Raw genomic sequence first — 27592 nt, forward strand, 5'->3', positions numbered from 1 at the left:
AAACACAGCCACCTTAGTAAGCTGGAAATCGAAGAATTTATGAAGATCTTGAATTTTGTCTTAAATAATAACTGATTCTCTTTCAATGGAATCATAGACATCCCATTTTCCCCATTTGAGGGTACCTTATCTTTAACAATATTCCAAAATAATGTGTATGTAAGCCATGCGTACAGTGTTAACTACAGATAATTGTTTTGAAATATAGGTTTATCTGCTTTGTTTTTCTTTCCGTTGTTGAATTTGTTTTTCTTTCCGTTATTGAATATCTACTTCTGGAAAAGTTAGGAAGGAATATTGAGAACAACTCTTCCCATGCTTTTCTTATTGAAAACTTGTTTCTGTACACCTGCCAAATAGAGTTCCAAATTGAAGGGTGGACTTCCACTTTTACAATAAAATTATTGGTATTGAAAGAAGCCATTGCGAACACTTGTGTACACTGCGATCCCCAACCACCAAGTGTCTGGAAGTCTCCCGTATGCTTCTTGTTTTTGTGTGAAATGGTTATGCCATGCGTTGCCACAGTCTCTTGCTACTGCTGTTGCTCGTGTGATCAGATACCTGCCTTACTCATGGAGTACAATGCTATGCTACTTCATGCCACTTCGTGGTGCCTCGGAGTAGCACCAGAGAGTCGTTCATATTGTTACGTGTCAGCCCTCTGGTAGTCCCTTTCGTTACTTCTTGGAAGGGGCTAGTTAGTCAGTTGACCGGGGATCTCCCAGCCGGCCTATGGGACGGGGCTGGACTTTCTGTGTATTGTTCTCGTTGGCTGATTTAATGCGAGTTTCTGGGAGATACAAGAAGAATGTTCTGCCTGTAGCCATCTTGTGAATATTTTGGTACACATCACCCGGGCTATAAAAAGGTAGGCTATCCGCAGATAGTCACTATTGCACTCAGTGGTGGAGTCAGTGTTGGACCCCATGGTGGAGTTCTTGTTGGACTCGTGAGTTAACGTTGGAGTCAGTGTGAGACTTGGCTTGTTGGGATTCGGTGGCTGGACTGAGCGCGACAGAGGTGTTGGCTGGCGACGATTGAAGCAATTATTGTGAGTGTAATTTGATCTGTGTTAATAGTTGCTGTTGAATACTGCTGAGCAGTTGCTGTATAGTTGTTCATTGCATGTGACTGTGTGAATTACTGAACTGTCTGTGGAGTCAAACCAATGGACAGTCATTGTGTATTGTGTGGCGAGTAGCCCTGTGTTCGAATCTAGCTTTTTGCACACAGTTGCTGTGTGGGGTAACTGGATTTGGAGAAGTGAAAGTTAAGGTGAGCATGTGAATAGGATTAGAGTTTCCTTCAGGTAAAGACTGTTCAGCTGGAGTCCTGCTGTGAGAGACTTGTAAATAGACAGCCATTTGTGAGTGTGGTCATTCATGGTTGAATAGAATTATATGTGTGTGTGCGCCTTGAAATAAATTAGAGATAAAACAGACAATGTTTTATTCATAACAAATTTGTCAGAAGTAAGAATAGACCCCCCCTTCCCATGTGTGATACATCATCATTGTAATCTGTATGAATCACTGGACCAGGTACTGTAGGTTTCGACCGCCATCGAGAGCATTCCAGATCACCGGTGTATAGTGACTACACACACATATAAATCTTTACGTTTTCATTTTGCGTTATTTGCTGTATGCCGGTTGAGACCAGAGGCCACACAAAATTGGAGGCTCAGTTAAACGCGCTCTTGGAGACTATAAAAGAGATGAAAGAAGACCAGAAGGAGATGAAGGAAAATCAGCAAGGGATGAAAAATAAGATGGAAGAAGACCAGAAAAGGATGGTAAAGAAAATGGAAGAAAGCCAGGAGAGGATGATAAAGACGATAAAAGATGGTCAGAAAAAGATGGACAAAGATGACCAAGAAAAGACAGCCAGAAGAACATGGAAGATGGCGAGAAGAAGATGACGAGGAGAAGATGACGAGGAAGAGGCAGAAGACATACTGAAGAAGACAGAAGACTGCTAGAAGAAGATGGAAGAGACTACAAGGAGAAGACAGAATATGGTCAGAAGAAGATGGGAGACAGAAGATGTTAGGAGATGGCCGAAAGATGACGAGACGACCAGAATAAGATAGAGGAGAGCTGGGGGAGACGGAAGACTACCAGAAAAAGATGGAAGGCGACCAGAAGAAGATGGAGGATGGGGACAAGAATATGAGTGACGGACAGAGAAAGATCGATGAGGGTTTCCATGAGATGAAGCATGTTCCGCAGGTCAACGCTCTGTCTTAAAGACCTTGTCCAGAAGACTGCAAGTTCTGTTCAAGGAGGGAGGCCGAGCACGAAGTTCCCTGCTGAATAATGACTGTGGAGTTTGAAGGAAACTGGAGGTGTGACACCTGGATGGAAGTGCGGAGGACGGGGATCGTCACCTTCCCATAGTCCCCTTGGCTTACCAGTCTGCAGTGCACGAGGTCACGGGATCTACTCCAGCGAGGACACCCTGTGAAAGAGAGCTGCAACTTCTGGGGTATTTAAGGTTCGGCCAACCTGAGGACCATGCTGCCCCAACCGATAGGTACTGCCTGGATGTGACAGGGAGACCAGAGGATGTACATACCGCTGTCTGGAAGAGTACGAGCACAGAGAGTGATCGAGTGGAGGCATGGTATGACCAACGAGTGGACACCATCGGAAATCATGAGAACGACCTAGGATGGCTACATAATCCCTTAAGGAAGAGAGGCTTGTCTCTCAAGCTCCAGAGGATGTGGAACGACACTTGCCAAGTTCCGAGGGGATTAAATGATGTTGGTTACAGAGTACGGCGGAGGCCAAGATACAAGATGAAAGAGGTACATCTAGACCGACAGGTGCCATACCAAGGTATAACTGAAAAGAGACCGATCAGTTCTCGAAGAGAGGCAATGTTACGTGCCAGCCCTGCGGTAGCCCCTTTCAGTACTTCTTGGATGGGGGCTAGTGAGCCAGACAAATGGGGATCTCCCAGCCAGACTGTGGGACAGGGCCGGTCTTTCCGTGTATTGTTCTCATCGGCTGGTTTACCTGAGAGTTTCTGGGAGATGCATCAAGAATGTTCCACCTCGTGATATGCTGGTACACGTCACCCGAGCTATAAAAAGGGAGGCTAGCCGGAGACAGGTGGTGGAGTCGGTGGTGGACTCGGATTTAGTGTTGGAGTTAGTGTGTTGGGGTTTGGTGGCTGGGCTGAGGGCGACAAGAGGTGTTGTTGGCTGTGGCTAGTGTCCCACCGGGGTCTGAACGAAGAGTCATCGTTGTTGTGTCAGAGTGTCAAGCAAGTAGTTGGACTGCAGACGGTGTACAGGACAGAAGTCTGTGTACTGCCTTAGAGGACAGAGAGAGAACTTCTCTAGATTGAGGACCACCGTGAGTTAGTGATTGAAGCAGTTATTGAGAGTGTAATTGGCTCTGCGTTTATAGTCGCTGTTGAATACTGCTGAGCTATTGCTGTTTAGTTGTTCACTGCATGTGACTGTGTGGTTTACTGGACAGTTTCTGGAGTCAGACCAATGGACAATCATCGTATATTGTGTTGCAAGTAGCTCTGTGTTCAAATCTAGCCTTTTGGATGCAGTTGCTTTGTGGAGTAACTGGACTTGGAAAAGTGAAGTTTAAGGCAGTCAAGTGAATAGGATTAGAGCTTCCTTGAGATGCTTAAATACTTCAACCTTGTGTTGGTAGATTTACTGGCATATAAAAAAACTCCTGTGAGAGAAAATTCCGGCATTTTGGCATTTCCGAAAACCGTAAAAATAGTTAGTTGGACTTAAAGCAAATAACATCATTATTATTAAAACAGACTCTACTATTTTATTCATAACAGTATGTTCCTAGAACATGGAGAAGAAAATCCAGGAGATCAAGACCCCGAAAAGAATCTTCTGCCAGGTAGCACACAAGAAGCTTCTTGACTCTGTAAGTGCCCTAGTATAACAGGCAGATTACACTCTGGCTAGTTGGCTAATGCCCTCAAGCTTGTCATTTGTGGAAATTGTGAATACCCTTGCTATCGTAACTCTAAAGAAGATTGCTTCAAAGAGCAAATCTGTGGAGAATGTAAGCCTGAAGGCGGGTATGGCATTTTCTTTCAGCCCAAAAGAAGTCTGTGTTGGTGATGGCAAGTCAACTGATGCTGCAGGGGAGAAGGCTAAGTCTCCTTCCCATAAAACATCTGCGATAGCTGCTCTCAAGTTGGCAGAGGCGGTTTCATTGACCAGAGCTTTTTATGTGTGCATTCGAAACACTTTCTAATCTAGTAACACTGGCTGACCATCTCAGCATCTTAGTCTCCGTGATGCTTAGTCAACATTCTGCTTCTTTTATAGGTGACCAACACTTGGTACCATAAAATGCAACAGGATGATAATAGAGCAATAGATATTAAATTTCAAGTGCTCTTTCATCCAGCAATCACCGTTGATGCTGGTCATTGTTCACCACTTCATAAAGGCTACATTAATTTTCATGAATTGGCCATCGTCAACAATCAGAGAACCAATGTATTTGAATTTTTTCACTGGGAAAAGTCTCTGCCACCAACTTGGATTATTCCAATTTCTTGTGGGTTTATGTCATGTATTCAGTTTTCTTTTTGTTCATTCGCAGCTTTGTTGCACCTACGTTGCACCGACACAGATAGGTCTTATGGCGACGATGGGATAGGGCTAGGAGTGGGAATGAAGTAACTGTGGACTTAATTAAGGTGCAGCCCCAGCATTTGCCTGGTGTGAAAATGGGAAACCACCAAAAACCAGCTTCAGTGCTGCCGGCAGTGGGTTCGAACCCACTATCACCCAAATGCAAGTTGACAGCTATCTGACCCAAACCACGCAGCCACTCGTTCAGTTCCTGCAGTTAGCATCAGTTAGTGTCAGTTCCTATAGGTCTGCCATTACATTGTCAGTCCCAAGGATGAACGGAAACGGCTATAGCCCTAGCCCTGGTGGATGCCAAATGTAATGTCGTAGATATCAGACGCTTAGATTTAGCTTCATGGGAACACCGTGTTGTCAAAATGCTAACCAAATTGATAATTTTTCTTGCAATTGAAGGCTTCTTGATTTCCTAGAAAGTGAGATGAAGCGGCTTGTTCTTCGCTCCGTATTTGATTTGCATGAGCTGTGCAGCTTGGAATGCATCAGTTGTGCCACAGTTTTTCACAAATCCAGCTTGGTACTTTGTCATTTTGACAATATTTCTAATTCCATTGCTTAGAATTCTCATCATGTAGCTTAGAAGATAGATTGAGTGGTACTTAGCACACTCTGTGGGACTTTTCATTTTGAAAATATGTTCAGTGATGCTCTGTTGCCAGTTGGAGACTGTTCGTCAGTCTTAAATAATTTGACTAAGCAGCAGCCTTCACCAGCTTGCTGCATCCTGTCTTCAAGAGCACCACATGTGCTTACTATGAGTGCCGTTCTTAATATTTGCCTCATAACCAGTCTTGGTGTGGTGTCAGTTAAGCTGTATGAATTTTTAATTTGGAAAAGCTGGGGCTAAGGAGGAAACAGATGTAGCCTTTGGAAAAGTATTCTCCCTGATATTTCTTAGAGTTGAAAAGGGTTAGAAAAAGCAATTTCAAGGAAGACTGATGGTGACATTTAAATGCACTTATTTCCTAATTCCAAGGATATTTTCCTCACTCACTCTTGCTTAAATGTACTGTCATACCAGCCCATCTGAGTGTTAAATATTATTCACATTAAAGCAATTTTTCCCCGAATTGTTATGTATTTGGATTAACTGTCTTCCTTGAAGTGAAACCTGGGTGGATTTGAGGTTAATGTCCATGAACATTCCAAGGTTTATCTGTATTACTTATAGCTGGGAGCAGTGCCTGGCCATAGAAAACCAGTAAGGGAAAATAGGGAAAGGAATTTTATTTTGGGGTGTGCAGTGTGGAAAACCTGTATTACGGAAGTAATGAACTCTCAGAGCAGTGGTGCTTTAAAAGTATATGTGATTTAGAAGCAGATCAGGCTGTATTGTTTACATTAATAGATGAATTTGGTGCTCCACCTTATATGCTTTAAAATGCTGTTAACCCCCTGTGGGTGGGGAATGCAGACAAAGAATACACTCACTGTATCCCCTGTCTGTCATAAGAGATGACTAAATGGGGCGAGCAAGGGATGATCGAATTAGAACCATGAGACTGCTTGTAATTAGTACCATCACGCGAGGGTGGCCTTTATTTACGAGTAGTACCACTATGTTTGGTACACAATAGATTTGTGATTAGTTGCAACAGTGGGTGGGCCACTATGGGTTTACAGTACCCGTGATTAGTACTATTATGTGCGGAACACCACAGGCTTATGTTGCTTGCAATTGGTACCTTTGTGTGAAACACCATGGGTCTGAGTGTTGCCCATTATTAGTACCACTATATGAGCGACACCGTGGGTCTGTGTTGCCTGTGATTAGTAGCCACTATGTGAGGAACACCACAGGATAGTAAGAGCCCCTGTGATTATTACACCTGTGTGAGGAACACCATGGGTTTGCATTGCCTATGAGTGGTGCCGTAACGTGAGAAACACCATAGGTCTGTGTTACCTGCCCGTATTACATTACCTGTGAGTAGTACCACAATGTGTGGAACACTAAGTCTACGTTACTCATGATTAGTACCGCTACATGAGAAATACCATGGTTCTTATTTTCCTACCGATAAATACCATTATGAGGGGCCATTGACATGGATTTTGGACCACTTTAGACAACAAGCATCATCGATTCAGTATTGTGCTTTGGAAATAGCCCCTTGGTCAGTATATACCGTACTATTGTTTTAATATCGTTTTTGGGAAGGTGGGGCATTGTGGGACGAATCCACAGATTGTTTTAAGTTCATAATCCTTGTTCGTCTCTTTTTTTGAATTCTAGTGAGTGGAATAAATTTGGAATTATTTTTAACTTGCTGGTTGGATCTGCTGATTATTTTAAATTCATGTTCATCCATTCATTCTTCATCACGTTTTGAATTCTGGTCAGTGGATGAGTTTTGGACTGTTATATTGTCATTACATTTTGTCTTATTCATACCATTAGATGACCCAGATGTAAGGCCCCTTTAAGCAACATGCATCATCATCATAAATGCTCTTAGATATATTGCAACTCTGCAGAACATGATAAAGTGTAGAAGTTAATAAATTTGCATTATTAAGATATTCTCTATTATTTTACCTCCAGTGATTATCTTTTCTCCCCTGATATTGTTAGGGCTCTATGGCCTTCTGTAATGTGATATACAGGTGTGGTACTTAAAACACGACTTGATGATCAAGACTCTTGATTGTGCGCTACTTCTCCTACATTCAGAACTATTAGGATTAATATTGAGCCTGTACTCTTCTTGTGTTATTTCCCCTTTCAAATGACATAAGTTATTTTGTTTTATATAGTTAATGTATGGAACTTTTCTAACTTGATTTGTTGTGTGTTGTCTGATTTTCAGAACAACTACCCCTTCCCAAAAGGCTAGTGCAAGTGGCCAGAATGATGGTGCTAAGCAAGTAAGTTGATAATTTTTCTTTTTAAAACATTTGTTGAGAAATCATTGAACTCTGACTGGCTACATAGTATAGTTGACTGGACAGTTACTTCTTGTGCCTGCGTACCATGACCAGGTTAGGGGTTGGGCGTATGGTAACTCCTCTACCTCGTAAAAAGAAAATTGTTATGCATACCATAAGATTGCCTAAAGTAAAATTGGATAACTTGGTGATAACCTGGCAAGAAAAACAGCTAAAGCGAAGGAAAACTGTTATTGTATTAGCAACCTGAAATGTGAGGACATTGAACAGACCAAGCAGGTTGATGGAATTAAGGAATGAATTGGATAAGTATGAAGTGAAGATAGTAGCATAGCAGGAAATAGGATGGAAGGGGCAAGGGATGATAGTGTCTGGACAGCGTATCCTGATGTACAGCGGAGAAGAAAAAGAAGGCAGTAATGGCACAAGATTTCTCATACAAAAGTCTGTATACCAAAGCTTGATTAACTGTACTGCAATCAAGGATAGGATGTGGTCTTTGAGACTTCGGGCAGAATTCTTTAATGTTACTGTGTGTATGCCCCGACAGAGGAGGCAGAAGATGAGGAGAAAGATGCATTTTACACCAAATTGGAGGGAGAAATCAACCAAGTATAAAGACATGACGTGAAAATGATACTTGAAAATCTAAATGCAAATATTGGAATAGAAGAGGTGTATAAACACATAGTAGGGAAAGAAAGCTTGCATAAAGTCGGTAATGATAATGGATCAAGACTGATTGACTTTGCAAGAGGGAAACAGATGATAACCAAGAATACTTGGCATGCTCAGAAAAACATAAGGAAGGAGACATGGATATCACCAGATGGAGTAACAAGAAACCAAATTGGCCATGTTATCATAGATAGGTGGCATGCAAGGATGTTAGATGCTGTAAAGGTGCTGATGCTGATTCACAACACTGTCTTGTTAAAATTCAGTGCAGACAAAAAATAGACATGGCGAGAACTGATAAAGCCAGAAGAAAGGCAAAGCACAATGTTGAGAGCCTTAAAAATGAGGAATTGCAATAGAAATACAAGAAGAAAATAGCAGAATCTCTGAGAAAAAAAAAAAGTTATGGGAGAAAGGAAAAGTGGATAGTAAATGGCAGATACTGAGAACAACTACTGTATTTACTCGTGTATTAGACCCCTCCCCCCTTGTCTTTTCGAGGTGAAGAAAATGAAAAAAATAAATCGCATACAAGATCCCCCAATGTAATTCATCAGAGAACAACAAGGACTGGAGAGTATGCATTCAAATAAACTGTCAGAACTTCACTAACCTTTGAAGGACTACAGTGTTTTTTTCTGGAGGCTTTCCTGAATAGTCTTAGTACTCTTTTCTGGTGTGGTAATCCGAATAGCAGGTACCTTTGTGAAGGGGCATACGACATTGTTTGCACATATATCTTGTTTCACTACTCTTACCCTTGCTCAAACACACACAACTCACTCTAGTTGGGTGTTTCTTTGCCCCAGTTGCTGGAATTTTCTCCAGGTTATGATCCCTTATTTGTCTGGAGAGTCTGATTGGGGGCTCTCTTTATAGAGCCAGAAGGAGAGGAAGTTTGGGGATCCATGGAAGTTACACTTCCATTCCCTAGCAACTCCCACCAGAAACTGCTTCTACCTCAATTTTCTTGGGGGATTTAGGAAACAGAACAGCCTAATAGCATTGAATAAAGCACAGTTCACTAAATAGAATACTACCCTCTTATTCCATTTTACTGTCTTGCGAAGGAGAGTAAAATATGCCAGGTATTGGTCCGCCCGATCCACTCCCTTCATAAATCTGTTATAAAAGAGGATGAAAACGGGCTTGAATATAATGGTCCCTAGGTTGAATGTTGACCGCATAGATGCATCATGATGACATCGTAAAGGCAGCAAGGGGAGATTATAGAGGGGAAAGAATGAACCTAATGATGTTTGCAGATGATGATGTGATCTGGGGAGAAGATGAGGAGGAGGTACAACAACAGCTGAATATACTGATTAAAAGGATTGAACAATGGGGATTGAGAATCAATGTGGAGAAGAGCAAGACAGTAGTGATGAGTAGAGGAAGTAAAGATGGAAAAGGAGCCATCAAAATTGGAGACAAGGAACTGGAAAAAGCAGATCACTTCAAATACTTGGGAAGTGAACTGACAGAAAATGGAAGACTGGATATGGAAATTAGTAGAAAGATACAACTTTTACCACCAAGTATGGTGGTGAATATGGAATAAGCTGTACCATTGAGGGCTAAAGAAGTCATGTACAAGGGATATTACTTGCCTATAATGACATAAGCAGCAGAAAAGTGGACATTGACTCAGAGAGATGAGAGTATAGTACAGGCAGCTGAAATAAAATTCTTGAGAAGTATGGAAAGAAGACAAGGAGGGATAGTGAGAGAAATGAAGACATATGAAAAGAGCTAAAACTAAATGACATACTGGAACAGAATAGACTAAGGTGGTTTGGACATGTCAGGTGGTTGAAAGAAGAAAGACTGCCAAGACAAGCACTGGAAAGACACATGGCAGCGAAGAGTACGAAGCGGACCAAGATTGCGATGGATCGACTCGGTTTGAAACAGCGTAGGACAACAGAACCTGGACTGGAACACAGTGTTGGACGAGGAATGGTGGAGAGACAGGACGAAGTGGAGAGGAACTATATTTTCCCCCACCCGTTGTCAGGTGGAAAAGTGGGATTGATGATGTTGATGACGACGACTAGAGCCCGGATTTTTATGTAATATCAAAGTGCGAAATATGTACATAAAAATGTAGTAAATATCAGTGAAATATGTATTTAAATATGTAATATTCTAAAGATATGTAGTTAAATGTGCAATATTCATAAAATACATATTAGTGTTAATGCACTAAAGAACCAGAGAAACAAGGAAATGCCATTTGGTTCTTGTTTCAGTGACGGTGAAATCCTGACGTTCACCTCCCCGCGGTAGAGAGGGGCAACGACTGCATATAAAAATTATATTTTATATGCACGCGGCTAACGGATGAAGGGACCGATTATCTCCCGGTATAAGGAGATCCCCTATACCAAGTGCCAACAGTCTCTTTGAGAGTGGATGAGCGAGTATGGGTAAGGGCAATCTATTGTCCTGGGGACAAGAAATTGTTCCCAAAGGCGGAGGAACCAGTTTGGTCAACGGCAGTAGGATGCAGAAGGCAACGGGAAACCACTGCATTAAAGATCCTGAGAGATATTCCAATAAATTTACATGGCATGGCTGCAACGTCAAGATCAGAGCTGGCCATGTGGATCGTCTACCTCCATTTGGAGACGATGTCTTAAGATTAATGCACTAAATTTATGAAAATGTTCGTATATTCCTTTTATCATGGTTTACGATGTGAGACAAGAAGTTGTTTTAAATCCCTCCATATTTTATGACAAAGTCATCATCATTTCTGTAGATAATTCATATAGTCTACTGTTTTCTAATGTTGTCAGTACAGTCTAACCTCTCTTCTGCGGACACCACCGGTTCCATGGAAAAGTGTCAGTTACGAGAGGTGTCCGCTAAAACAAGGTTATAAAAATTAATCAACTATCTTAACGGCAAAGAACATCCCTTTAAATATAAGCATGCATCTTTATTTTGATTATTCTAAACCATTTATAACTAAATATTTGCCTGGGAGATATTAGAAGTCGTTGTACAGCCCTTACATTCCTTGCAGCTTCGGGAAGTAATCATTCAGCTGGATATACAAATTTAGCACATTTTTCTTTACTACAGTATTCTAAAAAAAGGGAATAACGACCCACTGTGAGAGAGAGAGAGAGAGAGAGAGAGAGACACACACACACACACACACACACACACACACACACACACACACACACACACACACACACACACACACACACACACACACACACACACACACACACACACACACACACACACACACACACACACACACACACACACACACACACACACACACACACACACACACACACACACACACACACACACACACACACACACACACACACACACACACACACACACACACACACACACACACACACACACACACACACACACACACACACACACACACACACACACACACACACACACACACACACACACACACACACACACACACACACACACACACACACACACACACACACACACACACACACACACACACACACACACACACACACACACACACACACACACACACACACACACACACACACACATTGTTTGTTCAGTTAACCTCAACGTTCAGGTTACTTAAGATTTCTCGCACTTTTTCTTGTAACATTGACCCACTCACTCACAGTTTCTTTGGTTGAACACATTCGAATCACTCATATACCGCAATATTCACTTCTGTGAAAACTGACTCCCACTTCTTTTCGTTCCTTGTTTCCTATTTTCCTGCCACTCACTTAAGATGTCATTCTTATGGTTAGTTCACACCAAAGTTAATAAACAATGTTAATGAAAACATTTCCCCACATGTTAAAAACTTTTGTTAACAAACTTCTTCAACGTTGTGTCCACACCAAAATAGCTGTTGGTGAGGTTACAGTTGATAGGGTCAGGAAGAAGAAAATACTTACAGCTGCAGTTTTCATTATTTTAGTGAGTACAATTAGAGAAAAGCGCAGGCACGAAGTGTGGCAAAGAAAAATACTGGAAAGGCGAGTAGAATTAAGTTTGGAAAGAACACTTATATCAGAACTTTTAATTCATGATGCAGCAGGCTTTCAAAATTCTGTTGAGAATGCCCCCACATGACTTTCAGTTCTTGTTGACAGTAATTGGGTCTGAAATTGCAAGTAATGATACAGATTATCAGAAAGCCGGCTCCACTGATGACAGGCTATTTTTTCTTCATAGATATGCTATAACTTGAAAGATTCCTGGTAACAGGTGATATTTCACTTATATACCTACAGTATTTGTCTAGAGTATCAAAACAAGCAATTTCGGATATTGTGTGTGAGGTGTTTGAAGTTTTATACAACAATATCAAGGAATTGGTAAATGTACTGTACCAGGAAAGCCTAGGTCCTGGCCCATATCAATCGAAAGAAACGTTATTCCGGCATAAAATATCCGTCTGACGTATGAACAACTGAGCAAAGGAATGTTCCAGCGTGTGCCAGACTCCACGAGTGCACTAGGCGAAGTCAAGTGACGTCACCAGTCGCTCGAAGCTCACCTCCCCTAGAGTTATTTCTCAAAAAGAATTTTCTTTTTGCAAGCTTTTCAACGCCTTAACCAATTTCAACGGGACAAACGCTGAATTGTAGCGGACGTCATAAAAGTTAATCCCTGTGAATTTCGAATTAATCCATCCCATGGTTGTTGAGTTATAATAATGTAATTATTAAATTAATGAAAGGTGGACCATTACTACATTAATTTAATAATTACATTGTACTTGCAATTCAATACGGATCAGAACCATGAAGTTTATAACCAATGAGTTATAATAATTTAAAGTCTAAGAAGATTATGCAGTCACGGTCACATGACCAAGAGAACCACCCCTTCCAGCGCCGGTATATATGTCAAGGCTAACAAGCAGAGCAGAGCAGTACAAGGACGAGTACACAGATGTGTGCGTGAGTGAGACAGAGGGAGACCGACCCTCGTACAGTATGTCCGCGCAGTCACGGTGAAAGTACTTGCCCTCGCGTTTCCAGAATACGAAGTTATATCGCCGACAAAGTTATAAAAAACGTCGCACTGTATTTAGTATATCGCGTCGCGACTACGGTCTAATTCTAAAGACATTTGAGAATATAATACGAGTGAACTTATTGAAGTGCAAATACTAAATATTTAACGTTCACGGAGTATATCATTACGTGTAGACTTAGTTTACTTTACATAATATTGAACTTCTGTAATGAACAGAAACTAATGTGTAGAATTACCAGGACTCATTTCTTTTCGAGCATTGAACTGTGTTTTTTTTTTAATTCACGTAGTGTTCATGCCATATTAGTATGCGACTTACAGTAGTAAACTGGGTGAATACTTAGAACTTTTCTGAGGTAATATGACGTTATAATAACCAGATAATCAGAAAATAATCCTTAGTGACTTAATGACCGTGTTCAAAGACTGTGGTTATAGACTGTGATTTGCCTTTTTTCAAGCGCGAACTGTGTAATTATGGATGTTCTTAGTAACGACTTTAAATAGTATTTCATACAGAAAGGACTGTGATTATTCATTTAACGTCTTAAAGTTCAATTACGCCATAAACTGTGTTCGACAGTAAATGACAGTGTCAGTGATAACTACTCGCACTAAGTGAATTTTCCGTGTGCGAAAAATCACCTTAACGAGCTGCATTTCTACACTATCCAGTTCCAGCAATCATCACCTCATCGAGGGACGTCAACATGGTGTGTTAATGGAACATCGCCGATCCTGATTCTCCACGGAACATTCCAGACGTCCGTCCTTCAACATTTGTAGCAACACTTCTTTCATTAAGTGAGTAGTAACAAACTGACTAAAATTTTCTCATTAATTTTGAACAGTGGAAACTTCAGTGCTGCGTGTGAACAAATATTTCAGAGTTTTCATAATTTCTCAGAAGTTCATCTTTTGTGATTAATTTAATTTTCAAATTTAATTTTCATATCTCATAGAAGAACTTTAGGCTTTTCAAGTGTGCTATACATTAAGGTTTACAAACTGAAAAAACTGAAAAACTTTCAACAGAAATTTAAATTATCAGGTTAATTTGCAATTACAAGTGTGTGCTCATATTTAGAAAGACTTTAGGTGGAAATCTAATACCTCGTATTCTCATATATGAAAGACTTTGGAATCAGTGATATTAATTTAATTTTCATTAACAGAATTCAAGAAGATTACGTTTAAACTTTTAATTTCAATGCCAGATTTGAGTCCAATAATCACATTGCAGGGTGAAGAATCAATAAATTGTTAAAAAAAAAAAAATTATAACCATCTATTATTTGCTCTGCAAGTCTGTCCTACTCTGTATCGGCTCCAAAACCAAGTTCCACTCCCTGAGGTCCTACTCATGCCCTTTACCCAAGAACTTCTCCTGGTACAGAGAGGATAGAATATATAATAGATGGCGCCGCAACTTTAGGGGCTCGATTTGGAGCCGTGCCATAATAATAGATGATGCGCCAGTAATAATAGATATAACCACAACATTCAGGGTTCGATTCAAGCCATAATAAATTGCAATTTGAGTACAGGATTCAACTGCAACTATTACGAACACGAAGAACTTGTTGTATTTGACTTATTCGAATATTCCGGAAACATGGATAACTTACTTGCAGCAATCGAAGCTCTCAGGCTTAGCATTAACGATCAGAATGCTAGGATTGATAGGTCTAATAACCAGATAACACAAATACAGGCGCAAATGGTAGAGTCTAATAACCAATTGCAGGCTCAAATGAACACACAAATAACCGCACTACAGTCACAGATAGTTGACTCTAATTTCCAATTGCAGGCTCAAATAATAGATTCTAATACTCAACTGCAAACGCAGTCAAATGAGTCAAGCAGCAAGGTCGAGGACTTAACTTCTAAAATTGATAGGACTTTGGACACTAAGTTTGCAGAGGCCGATTAAGTCATTAATAAAAGGCTCACTGAATCCAGTGCCCTTATCGAGCAACGATTCCGTGAAGCTGGAACTCGCCTCGAAAAGAAACTTACGGACTCTAGTGCACAAGTTGAAGCCACTTTAAAAAACATGAAGGATCAGTTTGTTAAAAACTTAGAGTCTATCAAGGAAGAAATAAAGACAGAGGTCGTCAAGTCTTTAGACAAAGATCTTAGAAATGTTCTTCCGTTCAAGCATTTTCCACTGAACTTAGAGATTTACGGACTGAATTTCAAGAATCCCATGGTAACATCTCGCAAGCTCAAGTAAAGCTAGCTCAGGTGCAGGAAAACCTGCGAGATGCATTAAAGAACGACGTGGGCAAATTATGAAGCGAGATAGGATTAATTAAGAGCACGCAAGGAGAACTCGACAAGCGTATTACAGGACAGCTAGACAGCACGCATACCCAAATAGCTGCTTTCTGTAAAGATGTACAAGTCATTAAAACTGACTTGAGAAATGAAATAAAAGATTTAGACGCCTCAATTAATTCCAAAATTGAAAACTTTTCTGAAGTGAATCATATTAAACTCGAAGAATATACGACTGACTTCACAATCCCTGGTTCGTCGAGGGAAGTACACAACACAACAACCCTCATTAAAGTACCAGATGACAAACCAGTCAAATTTTCAGGACGTGACGAGTATACTGCTGGAGAATTTTTGTTAAATGTCGATGATTACCTGGAAGAGAATAGGGTAGATGACGATAGAAAACTTAGAGTAGTATCCAAGCTTCTAGAAGGACGAGCCTTGTCATGGTTCATAGCTTTTAAGAGCAACTTTAAAAACTATGACGACTTTAAAAAGGCACTTCTTAAACGCTTTTGGGATTCTGAAAGACAACACCTCGTCAAGATGCAACTCTACTCTAGTAAATACAATACTTCAGTCAATACTTCCCAATATTCAGATTATTGTTTAATGCAATTTAAAAAATTACAATTTTTAGATCCACCTTTGCCAGATAGCGACCTCATTCAGATCCTGGTACTTCAATATCCGCCTCATGTTCAAGAGATACTAGTCGCTGCCAACATTAAAACATTGGAACATTTCGACGCTACTTTGCGCAGATTAGATACGGCTAATATCCAATCTAGTCCGAAAACTAACAGGAGTCGAGAAATAAATACGAACTCTGCGGAAATAAAACCGCCGGAGAGAGAGGAACCCAGGACACGTGAAGAAGGCAGATTAAGCCCTACCAACCCAACCAGATTCCGGAATTTTAGATGTCAGAGGAATCAGGATAGACACCCTGACCAACCTAGGAATTCATGGAGACAGCATGAAAGCACTCCTGAAGGAAATGGTGAGTCCAGACGACGAGAACTCGTAAGTAGATGGAAGGATACACGGGAATACGTCAGGAAGAGAAATCGTAATCCTGATGAGCTTGGAGCTACGTCCCTGGAATACCAACGTCAATTCGGACCAAGAGAACAAAGATCACATGATCCTGAATCAGCAGGCGCTATTAAAAAAAACGCCGATCTCACAATAGGGAGATTGACTACAGAACACGATGAGGACGAGATTTCAAACTACTGTACTGCTATTATCAATTACTGGCACATTGACGATTCCGAATTACTATTCGAAGACGCACAAACACCAAGGCCAATCATTACCCGTTCATTACCTGTCATAACAGTATGCACAGGCAACCTACAGGTGACTACGCTCATCGATTCTGGAGCGCAAGCTTCTTTAATTTCTGATAGGCTTGTGGACTCACTTAAAAATCAGAACAATGTTTTGTTATTTCCTGCAGCTCAGATCAAAGTAAGAGGGATAGTTCCTGATAAAGTTGTTAAGTGTAAATCCCAGGCATTTTTAGAGTTTGAAATTAACAGTCAGTCATTCGAACACATATTTTTGGTAGTATCACGTCTTAACTTCAATTGAATACTTGGATCAGATTTTATGATCAAATACAAAGGAACCATTGACTATGATGCCAACCTCGTAAGATTAAAGAATAATTCCGTAGGACTATAGCTGGTAGGACGAAGCGACCTGGAAGTTCAAGAGAATGGAGCCCGTTTCGAAGAAGCCGTTGGTGACATTATTAAGCCCGCTGTAAGCGAGGTTGTGCCAGCCGTAGCAGAATGTAGAAAGGGTGACCAAAGTGAGGACGATGCAGAGTCCCTATTCAATGAGAACTCCATCATAGGTCGGGATTATATAATGTCAATAACCAGTGTGGTTGAAGACCTGGAAATTAAATTAAAATTGGAGGAGGCTAAAAATGATGTTCTACAAAAATTTGCATGTGTGTTCGATGACAAGCCTGGAGAGATAGCTGGCTACGAATATCATCTTAATGTAAATGACTTGTCCCCTTATCAGAAGAAGCCATATCCCGTCCCCGAGAAATATCGAGAAGTAGTTCGTGACTTAATTCATAAAATGACAGATGATGGGATAATTTCGCCTTGCGTAACTAAGTACCTGAATCCATTGGCCATAGTGCGTAAGTCTAACGGTAGTATCAGGATTTGCCTTGATGCGAGGGTCCTAAATGACCGACTGACCTTAGAATATGACCGTCCACCATTACTTAAGGATATCATCAGAAGATTCCACGGCATGAATTTCTTTAGTTGCCTTGACGGAACTTCTTCATATTATCATATAAAATTGGATGCTGAAAGTAGACTTTTCACAGGCTTCTTATTTGAAAATAGGACCTATGTTTTCAATAAAATGCCCTTTGGCATTAAGAACTCGGGAGCTGTTCTGATCAGAGCCCTGGAAAAACACTTATCAGCTGATGTAAAGGACATAACTACGATTTATGTTGACGATATTTTGATTGCCTCGAGAACGTTCGAAGAGCACGTGAGAGATGTCAACCTAGTCCTACAGGAATTGGAGAAGAAGAATTTCAAGATAAATGCCCAGAAAAGTCAGCTTTTCCAAACATCAGTATTATTCTTAGGACATGTAATTAGTGGTGATGGAATTCTACCTAACCCTGCCAAGATTAAGAGTATCATTGACTTTCCTAGACCTCAACGCTTTAGAAACGTAAGACAGTTCCTAGAACTTTGTCAGTTCTTTTCTCAACACTGTCCAGATTATACTGAGACGGTAGCTCCTCTAGAAACTACTACTTAAGAATAATAGATGGAAGTGGACTGAGGAATGTGAATGAGCTTTCCTTGCCACCAAGGACATGTTGAAAAACTGTTAAACTAGTTTATCTGGATTTTTCTCTTCCATTCTTCATAGAGTGTGATGCCAGCTCTGTAGGAATAGGCGCAGTGCTGTATCAAGTGAGACCTGAAGATCCCGATCACAGACTTTACATCTCGTTTCTAAGTAGAAAACTATGACCTCACGAAAGGTCCTATACCATAACCGAACTCAAAGCTCTGGCTGTTGTTTTTTCTCTCCAGTATTGGAAGAAAATCATCTACGGCTATCCAATTATGATTTACACAGACCATAAAGCTCTTGACATTCATACTGTCATCTGACATGACGAATGAAAGAGTCTCCCAATGGGTTCTTTTCTGCAGTTCGATCTCACAGTAATACACAGGCCTGGTCGGAAGAATGCCTTAGCAGATGCCCTCAGCCGCAACCCTGCTGAAGTTATCGAAGTTCACGAGGTTAACACCATGAATGATGATGACGAAGAATTTCTTCGCAAACTGCGATACCTTGTCCAGATGCAACGAAGAGACGCCAATTGTAGGGAAATAATTCGATTTTTATCAGGTTCGATTCCCGCCGATGATGATGAATTCCCACGTCTCCAACGACTTTCTTCAAACTTCTGTTTACGGGATGGGATTCTTATGAAATACATTGACTTAGCCAAGACGCAATGCAGGATTTATGCACCTGTCAAAATCAGGAAGGCTATCATATGGCATTGTCACTCAATTTCAGGTCATGCTGGAACGGATAAAGTTCTCAACCTTATTAAGGAAAGGTTTACATGGGAATATCTTAGGCGAGACACTAGGAGAATTTTGCGGTCTTGTGATTTATGCCAGCGGATCAAACCAAATAATTACCTACTCAAGGAATTTCCCAAACCGCTGATCCCGGAAAAGCCCGGAGAAATTATGGCAATCGATCTGTACGGCCCTTTGCCAAAGGCGACCAGGGGGAAGAGACATGTCATTGTTGTTGTGGATGTATTTTCCAAATATACTATGCTGTTGCCTATCCAGAAAGCTAATGCCGGTAACATCTTAAGGAGGCTGAAAAAGAACGTCATCCCTGAGATGGCAAAGCCTGAATACTTACTGACTGATCATGGAACGCAATTCACTTCCGTAGAATTCCAACAGGCCTTAGAAGAACTTAACATCCGTCATATAATGAATTCTATTAGGCACCCGGAAGCTAACCCTGCTGAAAGGATAATGAGAGAACTCGCTAAATTCTGCCGAATTTATTGTAGCGAACATCACTGGAAGTGGATCGAGGTCTTGCCAGTAATGCAAAAGATTGTAAACTCTATTGTGCATGAATCCACTAATGACATTCCTCTCAGCCTGCATCATGGGATAAAACCAGAGCAACCTTGGGACAGAATTCTACCAGCTCTACCAGATGCCATCGTGCCGCAGCAAGTTAAGATCAATGACGCGCTGACCAGGTTAAGACATGCAGCTGCCACCAGAGAACGACGTCAGCATAATAGGAAGTTCAGAAGACCATTAAATCCTCTAGACCTTATTTTAATATGCAGACCAGCTACTTCCAACCCTGAGAGAAGGATTTACGCTAAGTTCTGTCCACTATTTATAGGTCCTTACCGTGTCCGCACTGTATTGAGAAATGGAGCTTGTGAAATTGTAGGATTGGATGGCACTTTTGAGGGTATTTATAACTCAGCCAATTTAAAACAATATGTACCACAGGAAGAGTAAAGCCTGGAAAAGAAAATCCTGCGTATTTTCTTTTCGTCAAACCAAGGGGAAGATGTACCAGGAAAGCCTAGGTCCTGACCCATATCAATCGAAAGAAACGTTATTCCAGTATAAAATATCCGTCCGACGTACGAACAACTGAGCAAAGGAATGTTCCAGCATGTGCCAGACTCCACGAGTGCACTAGGCGAAGTCAAGTGACGTCACCAGTCGCTCGAAGCTCACCTCCCCTAGAGATATTTCTCGAAAAGAATTTTCTTATTATTTATAAATTTCATTTTCCGTATTGACAGATTCAAAGTATAGATAAGAAATGTGTTTTTCCACCAATCAATACACAATTTATTCTAATAGATTAAACTAGTACCGTTCTCGGCTCTTTAACGGCCATCATCAGCTAGTATATGATTTGTTTTAGCCATTAGACAATTCACAAGTTGTTATTGTATTAGGCATCCGGATGTCTAATGGGGGATGGAAATGTATACAATAGCATGTAATTAAAATATCAGTAGTCAGGGTAAAAAGTTACAAATTAGAACATGAGTATGTAAAACATATTAAAACACACAGGCCACAATATATAACACTTAAAAAGTTTCAACACATTAAAATGGTACGTATAGGTAGACACTTGTTAAAATTTTTAATTCATGCTACATAGATTCCATTCTTCTGTCCTCTGTGCAGTTCCTTTGCTTCTAAGTTATGTTGATTTTAGCTGCGTAAGGTAATCCTCGAGAACATTCTGAAACTGGTGTTCGTCATATTGATATGGGCCTTTATCATGAAGAAATTTTGTTATGTTATATATCCCAACTTGTGATATACTCTGGCAAGTTTCAATATAGCAAACAGCAGGTCTCGAGATTGTATTTAGAAGTAGTTGGTGGCAACACCTCTCTCGTCTACGTTTGTTGTTGTAGAAGTCTTGTGCCGATGTGTTTGAAGGCTTGTTGTGTTCTACTGCCTTTTTACCCTGACTACTGATATTTTAATTATATGCTATTGTATATATTTCCATCCCCCATTAGACATCCGGATACCTAATACAATAACAACTTGTGAATTGTCTAATGGCTAAAACAAATCATATACTAGCTGATGATGGCCGTAAGAGCTGAAACCGGTACTAGTTTAATCTATTAAAATAAATGGTGTATTGATTGGTGGAAAAACACATTTCTTATCTATACTAAGAATTTTCTTTTCGCAAGCTTTTCAACGCCTAAACCAATTTCAACGGGACAAATGCTGAATTGTAGCGGACGTCATAAAAGTTAATCCCTGTGAATTTCGAATTAATCCATCCCATGGTTGTTGAGTTATAATAATTTAAAGTCTAAGAAGATTATGCACTCACGGTCACATGACCAAGAGAACCACCCCTCCCAGCGCCGGTATATATGTCAAGGCTAACAAGCAGAGCAGAGCAGTACAAGGACGAGTACACAGATGTGTGTATGAGTGAGACAGAGGGAGACCGACCCTCGTACAGTATGTCCGCGCAGTCATGGTGAAAGTACTTGCCCTCGCGTTTCCGGAATACGAAGTTATATCGCCGACAAAATTATAAAAAACGTCGCACTGTATTTAGTATATCGCGTCGCGACTACGGTCTAATTCTAAAGACATTTGAGAATATAATACGAGTGAACTTATTGAATTGCAAATACCAAATATTTAACGTTCACGGAGTGTATCATTACGTGTAGACTTAGTTTACTTTACATAATATTGAACTTCTATAATGAACAGAAACTAGTGTGTAGAATTACCAGGACTCATTTCTTTTCGAGCATTGAACTGTGTTTTTTTTTTATTCACGTAGTGTTCATGCCATATTAGTATACGACTTACAGTAGTAAACTGGGTGAATACTTAGAACTTTTTCTGAGGTAATATGATGTTATAATAACCAGATAATCAGAAAATAATCCTTGGCGACTTAATGACCGTGTTCAAAGACTGTGATTATAGACTGTGATTTGCCTTTTTTCAAGCGCGAACTGTGTAATTATGGATGTTCTTAGTAACGACTTTAAATAGTATTTCATACAGAAAGGACTGTGATTATTCATTTAATGTCTTAAAGTTCAATTACGCCATAAACTGTGTTCGACAGTAAATGACAGTGTCAGTGATAACTACTCGCACTAAGTGAATTTTCCGTGTGCGAAAAATCACCTTAACGAGCTGCATTTCTACACTATCCAGTTCCAGCAATCATCACCTCATCGAGGGACGTCAACATGGTGTGTTAATGGAACATCGCCGATCCTGATTCTCCACGGAACATTCCAGACGTCCGTCCTTCAACATTTGTAGCAACACTTCTTTCATTAAGTGAGTAGTAACAAACTGACTAAAATTTTCTCATTAATTTTGAACAGTGGAAACTTCAGTGCTGCGTGTGAACAAATATTTCAGAGTTTTCATAATTTCTCAGAAGTTCATCTTTCGTGATCAATTTAATTTTCAAATTTAATTTTCATATCTCATAGAAGAACTTTGGGCTTTTCAAGTGTGCTATACATTAAGGTTTACAAACTGAAAAAACTGAAAAACTTTCAACAGAAATTTAAATTCTCATGTTAATTTGCAATTACAAGTGTGTGCTCATATTTTGAAAGACTTTAGGTGGAAATCTAATACCTCGTATTCACATATATGAAAGACTTTGGAATCAGTGATATTAATTTAATTTTCATTAACAGAATTCAAGAAGATTAATTTTAAACTTTTAATTTCAATAACGTATTTGAGTCCAATAATCACATTGCAGGGTGAAGAATCTTAAATTGTTAAAAAAAAAAAAAAAAAATTATAACCATCTATTATCTGTATCGGCTTTACCCAAGAACTTTTCCTGGTACAGTACGAAATAAAGAAAATCTTCATTTAACTTGCCTAGTTAGGATAGTATTATTTTGATGATATACAAGTGATTATGGCAGGTTAGGTTATTCAGCGAGGAGCGAAGCTGGATATGAAACTACATTAAAACACAGCTAAAAGAATATCATACAGAATTAAAGGTACTGTATATTAGAACTTTTGCTTGCGATTTGATAGTCAATTTTTATAAGAAATAAGAAATCGTCTTATTCCACACTATGAATGTGCGTGCTCTAATTGCATCCTTGTGCATGTGTGAACTGAAATATTAACAAATACACGAAATATTAATGAAGTTTCATTCACAAAAGTTAAAGAAATTTTGTTTATCACCATGCTTGAAAAGTTAATGAATACGCTATTTTGTTTATTATCATACAAAAATGTTTGTGAACATTTTTCATTAACAGTGTTTATTAAGAATGTTAAGAAAACATCTTGGTGTGGACGCACCTTTTATTAACTTTTTTCAGGGGGATTTACTCACTGAAAGTCTTTTCGCACTATATTTTCTCTTGTCTTGTGATCTAAACATGCTCGTCCCTCCTCATGTTTACTGGGCGATTGAAATACTATGGTATTTCTGCCTCAACAGTCAGCACATGAAAGTCTAGTCCTTGTCAAGTTTAACTGAACTATCTGACCTCGACCTTATCATTGACAATATGAGTTATGAATAGAATGATGCAAGATATGCTGGAAAATCCCTGGTAACTCGTGAGTCACTGGTAGCATTCCCGGACAACTACAAATCTCAGAATGTACACTAATTAGGACAAAAGATGACGCTAATGAAAGGTTTGGAAAGAGCCCTGTAACTTCATGGCTACTTCAGCATTCCTATGTACCTTCTTTTCTGTTTTCCTTGGACATGAAGTAGCACAAACATTATACACAAGAACCTCGTTTATCTGGCCCTCATTAATCCGTATCTCCAGTTTTTCCGGATTGATTATAATAAAAATTTATTTTCAGTTGTACAGTATTTCTTTCATGGGGTCGTTTCTTCTTGAATGTCTTTCCGCCAAGGATAGTTAAGGACAGGAATTGGAAGTAAGTCGGCTGCGCTCTATCAAAGGTACTGTCCTGCCATTTGCCTGGAAGTGAGAATGGGAAACCATGGACTCTCTGAGTTCCTTGACACATTTGCACGCATTCCCGGATACTCGGACATAGATGTGAATGACGTAAATGACCGGTTGAAAAATGACTGTAATTCAGTCTACGGCATAATGACAGGTGAATAAACTATTGCCTCTTGTTCCTCGGCAGGTAATGATGAGAGTGATGGTGAATTGGAAGATGAAACTGGCGCTCTATCAGAAGAAACAATAACTCGTGGAGATGCGAAAATGCCCCTGGACAAACTGATGGCCTGTTTAAGAATCCCAGACTGAAACCACACCGGCAAAACTGATGTTAGTAAAATGTCTTCGTGAATATGCTGCACACAAACGCTATACAAATGTAAAACAGAAAAGGCTCAGACATTACTTTAGTGCATAAAACAGAGTCGGCGTCTCTGAAGACCTTAAAGAGTAGTTAGTGGGACGTAAAACAAATAACATTATTATTATTATTATTATTATTATTATTATTATTATTATTATTATTATTATTAAAACAGAGTCGTAAATGTAAGAAAAGTGTTCTTATATTTATTGTATAATTGAAGAAAGGTACTGTACAACTTATATTAATCTATACGTACATATAAAAGAACATGTCCTGACTGACTGACTGACTGACTGACTGACTGACTGACTGACTGACTGGTTCATCATCGCCGAGCCAAAACTACTGGACATAAAGAAATGAAATTTTGAGGATACATTTATATTACAATGTAGGTGCTCGCTAAGGGAAGATTTTTGGATATTCGAATGCTAAGAGGGTTAATTTTTAAAATGAGTGTATCGATATCTCAAAACTTTAGAAGTTTACAGATGTAAAAAATTTGGTATTTAGAATCTCCTTTAAAAATAAAGAAATACGTATTTTTCGTATTCCCAAATCCATTTAAAGGGGAGGGGGTAATTGAAAAATTGTTTAAATTATTTGTTTGAAGATGCTATTATCTCAAAAATGAAATATGTTAAAGATGTCAGAATTGGTATTTGGAATCTCCTTTAAAAGTAAAGGAAAAGTATTCCTTTCATTTCGTAAAATCCAATGAAGGGGGGGGGTGGGGAGAGTGAAAAAATGGAAAAATTAATTGAATTAATTGTATGAGGATACTTTCATCTAATAAAAACTAAAGTTGTTACAGATGTGAAAATTGGAATTTGGATTTCCTTTTAAAACAAAGAAAAATGCATTCACTTAACGGTGGGGGGTGAATGGAAGTGAAAAAAAGGTAATTCGATTCATGGGGATACTTATATCTGAAAACTGAAGGTAACAGACGTTAACATTGGCACTTGCAATCTCCTTTAAACATAAAGAAACACGCCTTCTTTTTTGTGGGGGGAGGGTAAATGAACTTAACGGCAGTGGGGTGAAGAATGAGTTGAGACCAATTGATTTTACTGTTCATAATGTACCTTGATTCTGGTCATAAACCAATCATTTTTAATCTCTCCTGGGTTCGTTTTCAAGAGCCATCTTTTCCTTTGGAGAACTTAAATTTAGGCATATAAATACAAATTTAAACACATTTGAAATAAACGATAGGAATGATTTTGACCGTGTAATTGTTCACCTCTATGATAAGGTCAATAATGCACGGAAGTATACCATCGTATCGCCAGAAATCCCGTGCACTTGCCTATGTGCGACAATGGTGCTGGTCACATTGCCAGCAATGACAATGGCAGCAGAAGTAATTTACCGCCAATTAGCAGTCCTGCATCTTGCTGCAGGGTCCAGAACATCAATAATAATATTAATAAATATAATCATGAAATGAAATGGCGTATGGCTTTTAGTGCCGGGAGATCCCAGGAGGGGTTTGGCTTGCCAGGTGCAGATCTTTTGATTTGACTCCCGTTAGGCGACCTGCGCGCCATGATGAGGATGAAATGATGATGAAGACAACACATACACCCAGCCCCCGTGCCAGGGAAGTTAATCAATAATGGTTAAAATTCCCGACCCTGCTGGGATTCGAACCCGGGACCCCTGTGACCAAAGGCCAGCACGTTAACCATTTAGCCATGGAATAATAATAATATAATCATCATCATAATAATAATAACCTAAATTCAACTAATATCATCCACCCTATTAATAATAATAATGTTCTGGACCATCGTCAACATCTGCGGACCGCGCTGAAAACAGGGTCCTGGTCGGGTAATGGCTACGAATGCAGTCCAGCGGCGGGTTCAGTACCGCGAAGGCACCCAAGACGACACCACGCCGGATTTCCTCAAGGATTTGATCCATATTAAAAAAGCTTATAGGAAAAGATGGCGAAGATTTAGGGACCCACAATCGATTGTTAGAAAGAGAGATTGAAAAATGGGAGGAACTTTTCCATAATCTCTCAGAAAACGAGTCAGATCGCGAATTTTGGTGGATTCTCTCAGAAAATGAGTCAGATTGCGAATTTCAGCAGATTATATATAAAACTTTAAGCATTCAATTATAAATTTCGGTATAATACTGTAGCGAAGCACGGGTATCTTGCTAGTGTATTATATAACATGTACTGTATTTGTTTTTTTAGTTTTTCCAGATTATCTGGATTCTCGATAATCCGGATAAGTTCCGGTCCCACTTAATCCGGATAAACAAGGTTCTTGTGTAATTGAATTCCCTTATGTTTTCAGAATGATTTTAAGATAAAAGCCCTATACAAAAATCGTGTCCTGGAACGTGTCAAGTCTCCGCTTAGGAGAAGTGGACGTGATTAATGGTGATATCCGCTGTTCGTAATTCAAAGTTTCTACTTAAGTGGGGCTTATTTAACATGTGTCTTATGTAAAATAAAACTTTTTCTGTGGAAAAATGTCCATGTGGGGAGGTATCTGCTGAATAAAGGTGTCTTACGGCAGGTTCAACTTTATTAAATAAATCAAATTAATGGCACAATCAAAATAGTTCACATATTTAAAATTAATGTTACGCACTGTAAATCGCGGAGTATGTTGCCCAGTGTATTGCTGTATCTAATTCCTATTGCTATCTTGTTTGGAAAATAAAACAAAAATGTTAATAAATAAAGTTAATACAGAATCTGTCTTTAAACCCCTATTTAGTAATGCAAATAGTACAGTACCTTTTTTATCGTGATGCGCACTTTGACACCAAGTACTTCTCTATGTTTTCCATCGTGATATTTTGGCGCTGATCTGATAAAATTTGCTTATAGGCTGAGAAGGACCGTTTAACATCACAGGAAGTCACCAGTGCATACATTTTTATTATATAATTGGCTTTACGTCACACTGACACAGATAGGTCTTATGGCGATGAGGTGCATATTTTAAAAGAAAAACTAACTGGGTGGAATATTTTCTGAGGTGTTCGTCTTGTTCGCCACTAATGATTCTGCGAACAGACAGAGTTTGAATAACCTGGATTTCAATTCAAGAGTGCATGGAGTTTGTTACACTCTGACCAGTGA

General features: G+C 39.6%; 1 protein-coding gene across 3 annotated transcripts in view; it reads left to right on the top strand.

Moving 5' to 3' along the window:
- The window catches only part of LOC136864543 (F-box only protein 22), a 477522-nt gene that overhangs the window by 71657 nt on the left and 378273 nt on the right, over positions 1 to 27592 (top strand). For all 3 annotated transcript variants that reach the window (XM_067141655.2, XM_067141657.2, XM_067141656.2), the window contains exon 2: positions 7468 to 7525. In XM_067141655.2, coding sequence (XP_066997756.2) covers positions 7468 to 7525 — 58 coding nt within the window. The remainder of the gene's footprint in view (positions 1 to 7467; positions 7526 to 27592) is intronic.

Source organism: Anabrus simplex, chromosome 2 (assembly GCF_040414725.1).
Source record: "Anabrus simplex isolate iqAnaSimp1 chromosome 2, ASM4041472v1, whole genome shotgun sequence".
Lineage (NCBI taxonomy): Eukaryota > Metazoa > Arthropoda > Insecta > Orthoptera > Tettigoniidae > Anabrus > Anabrus simplex.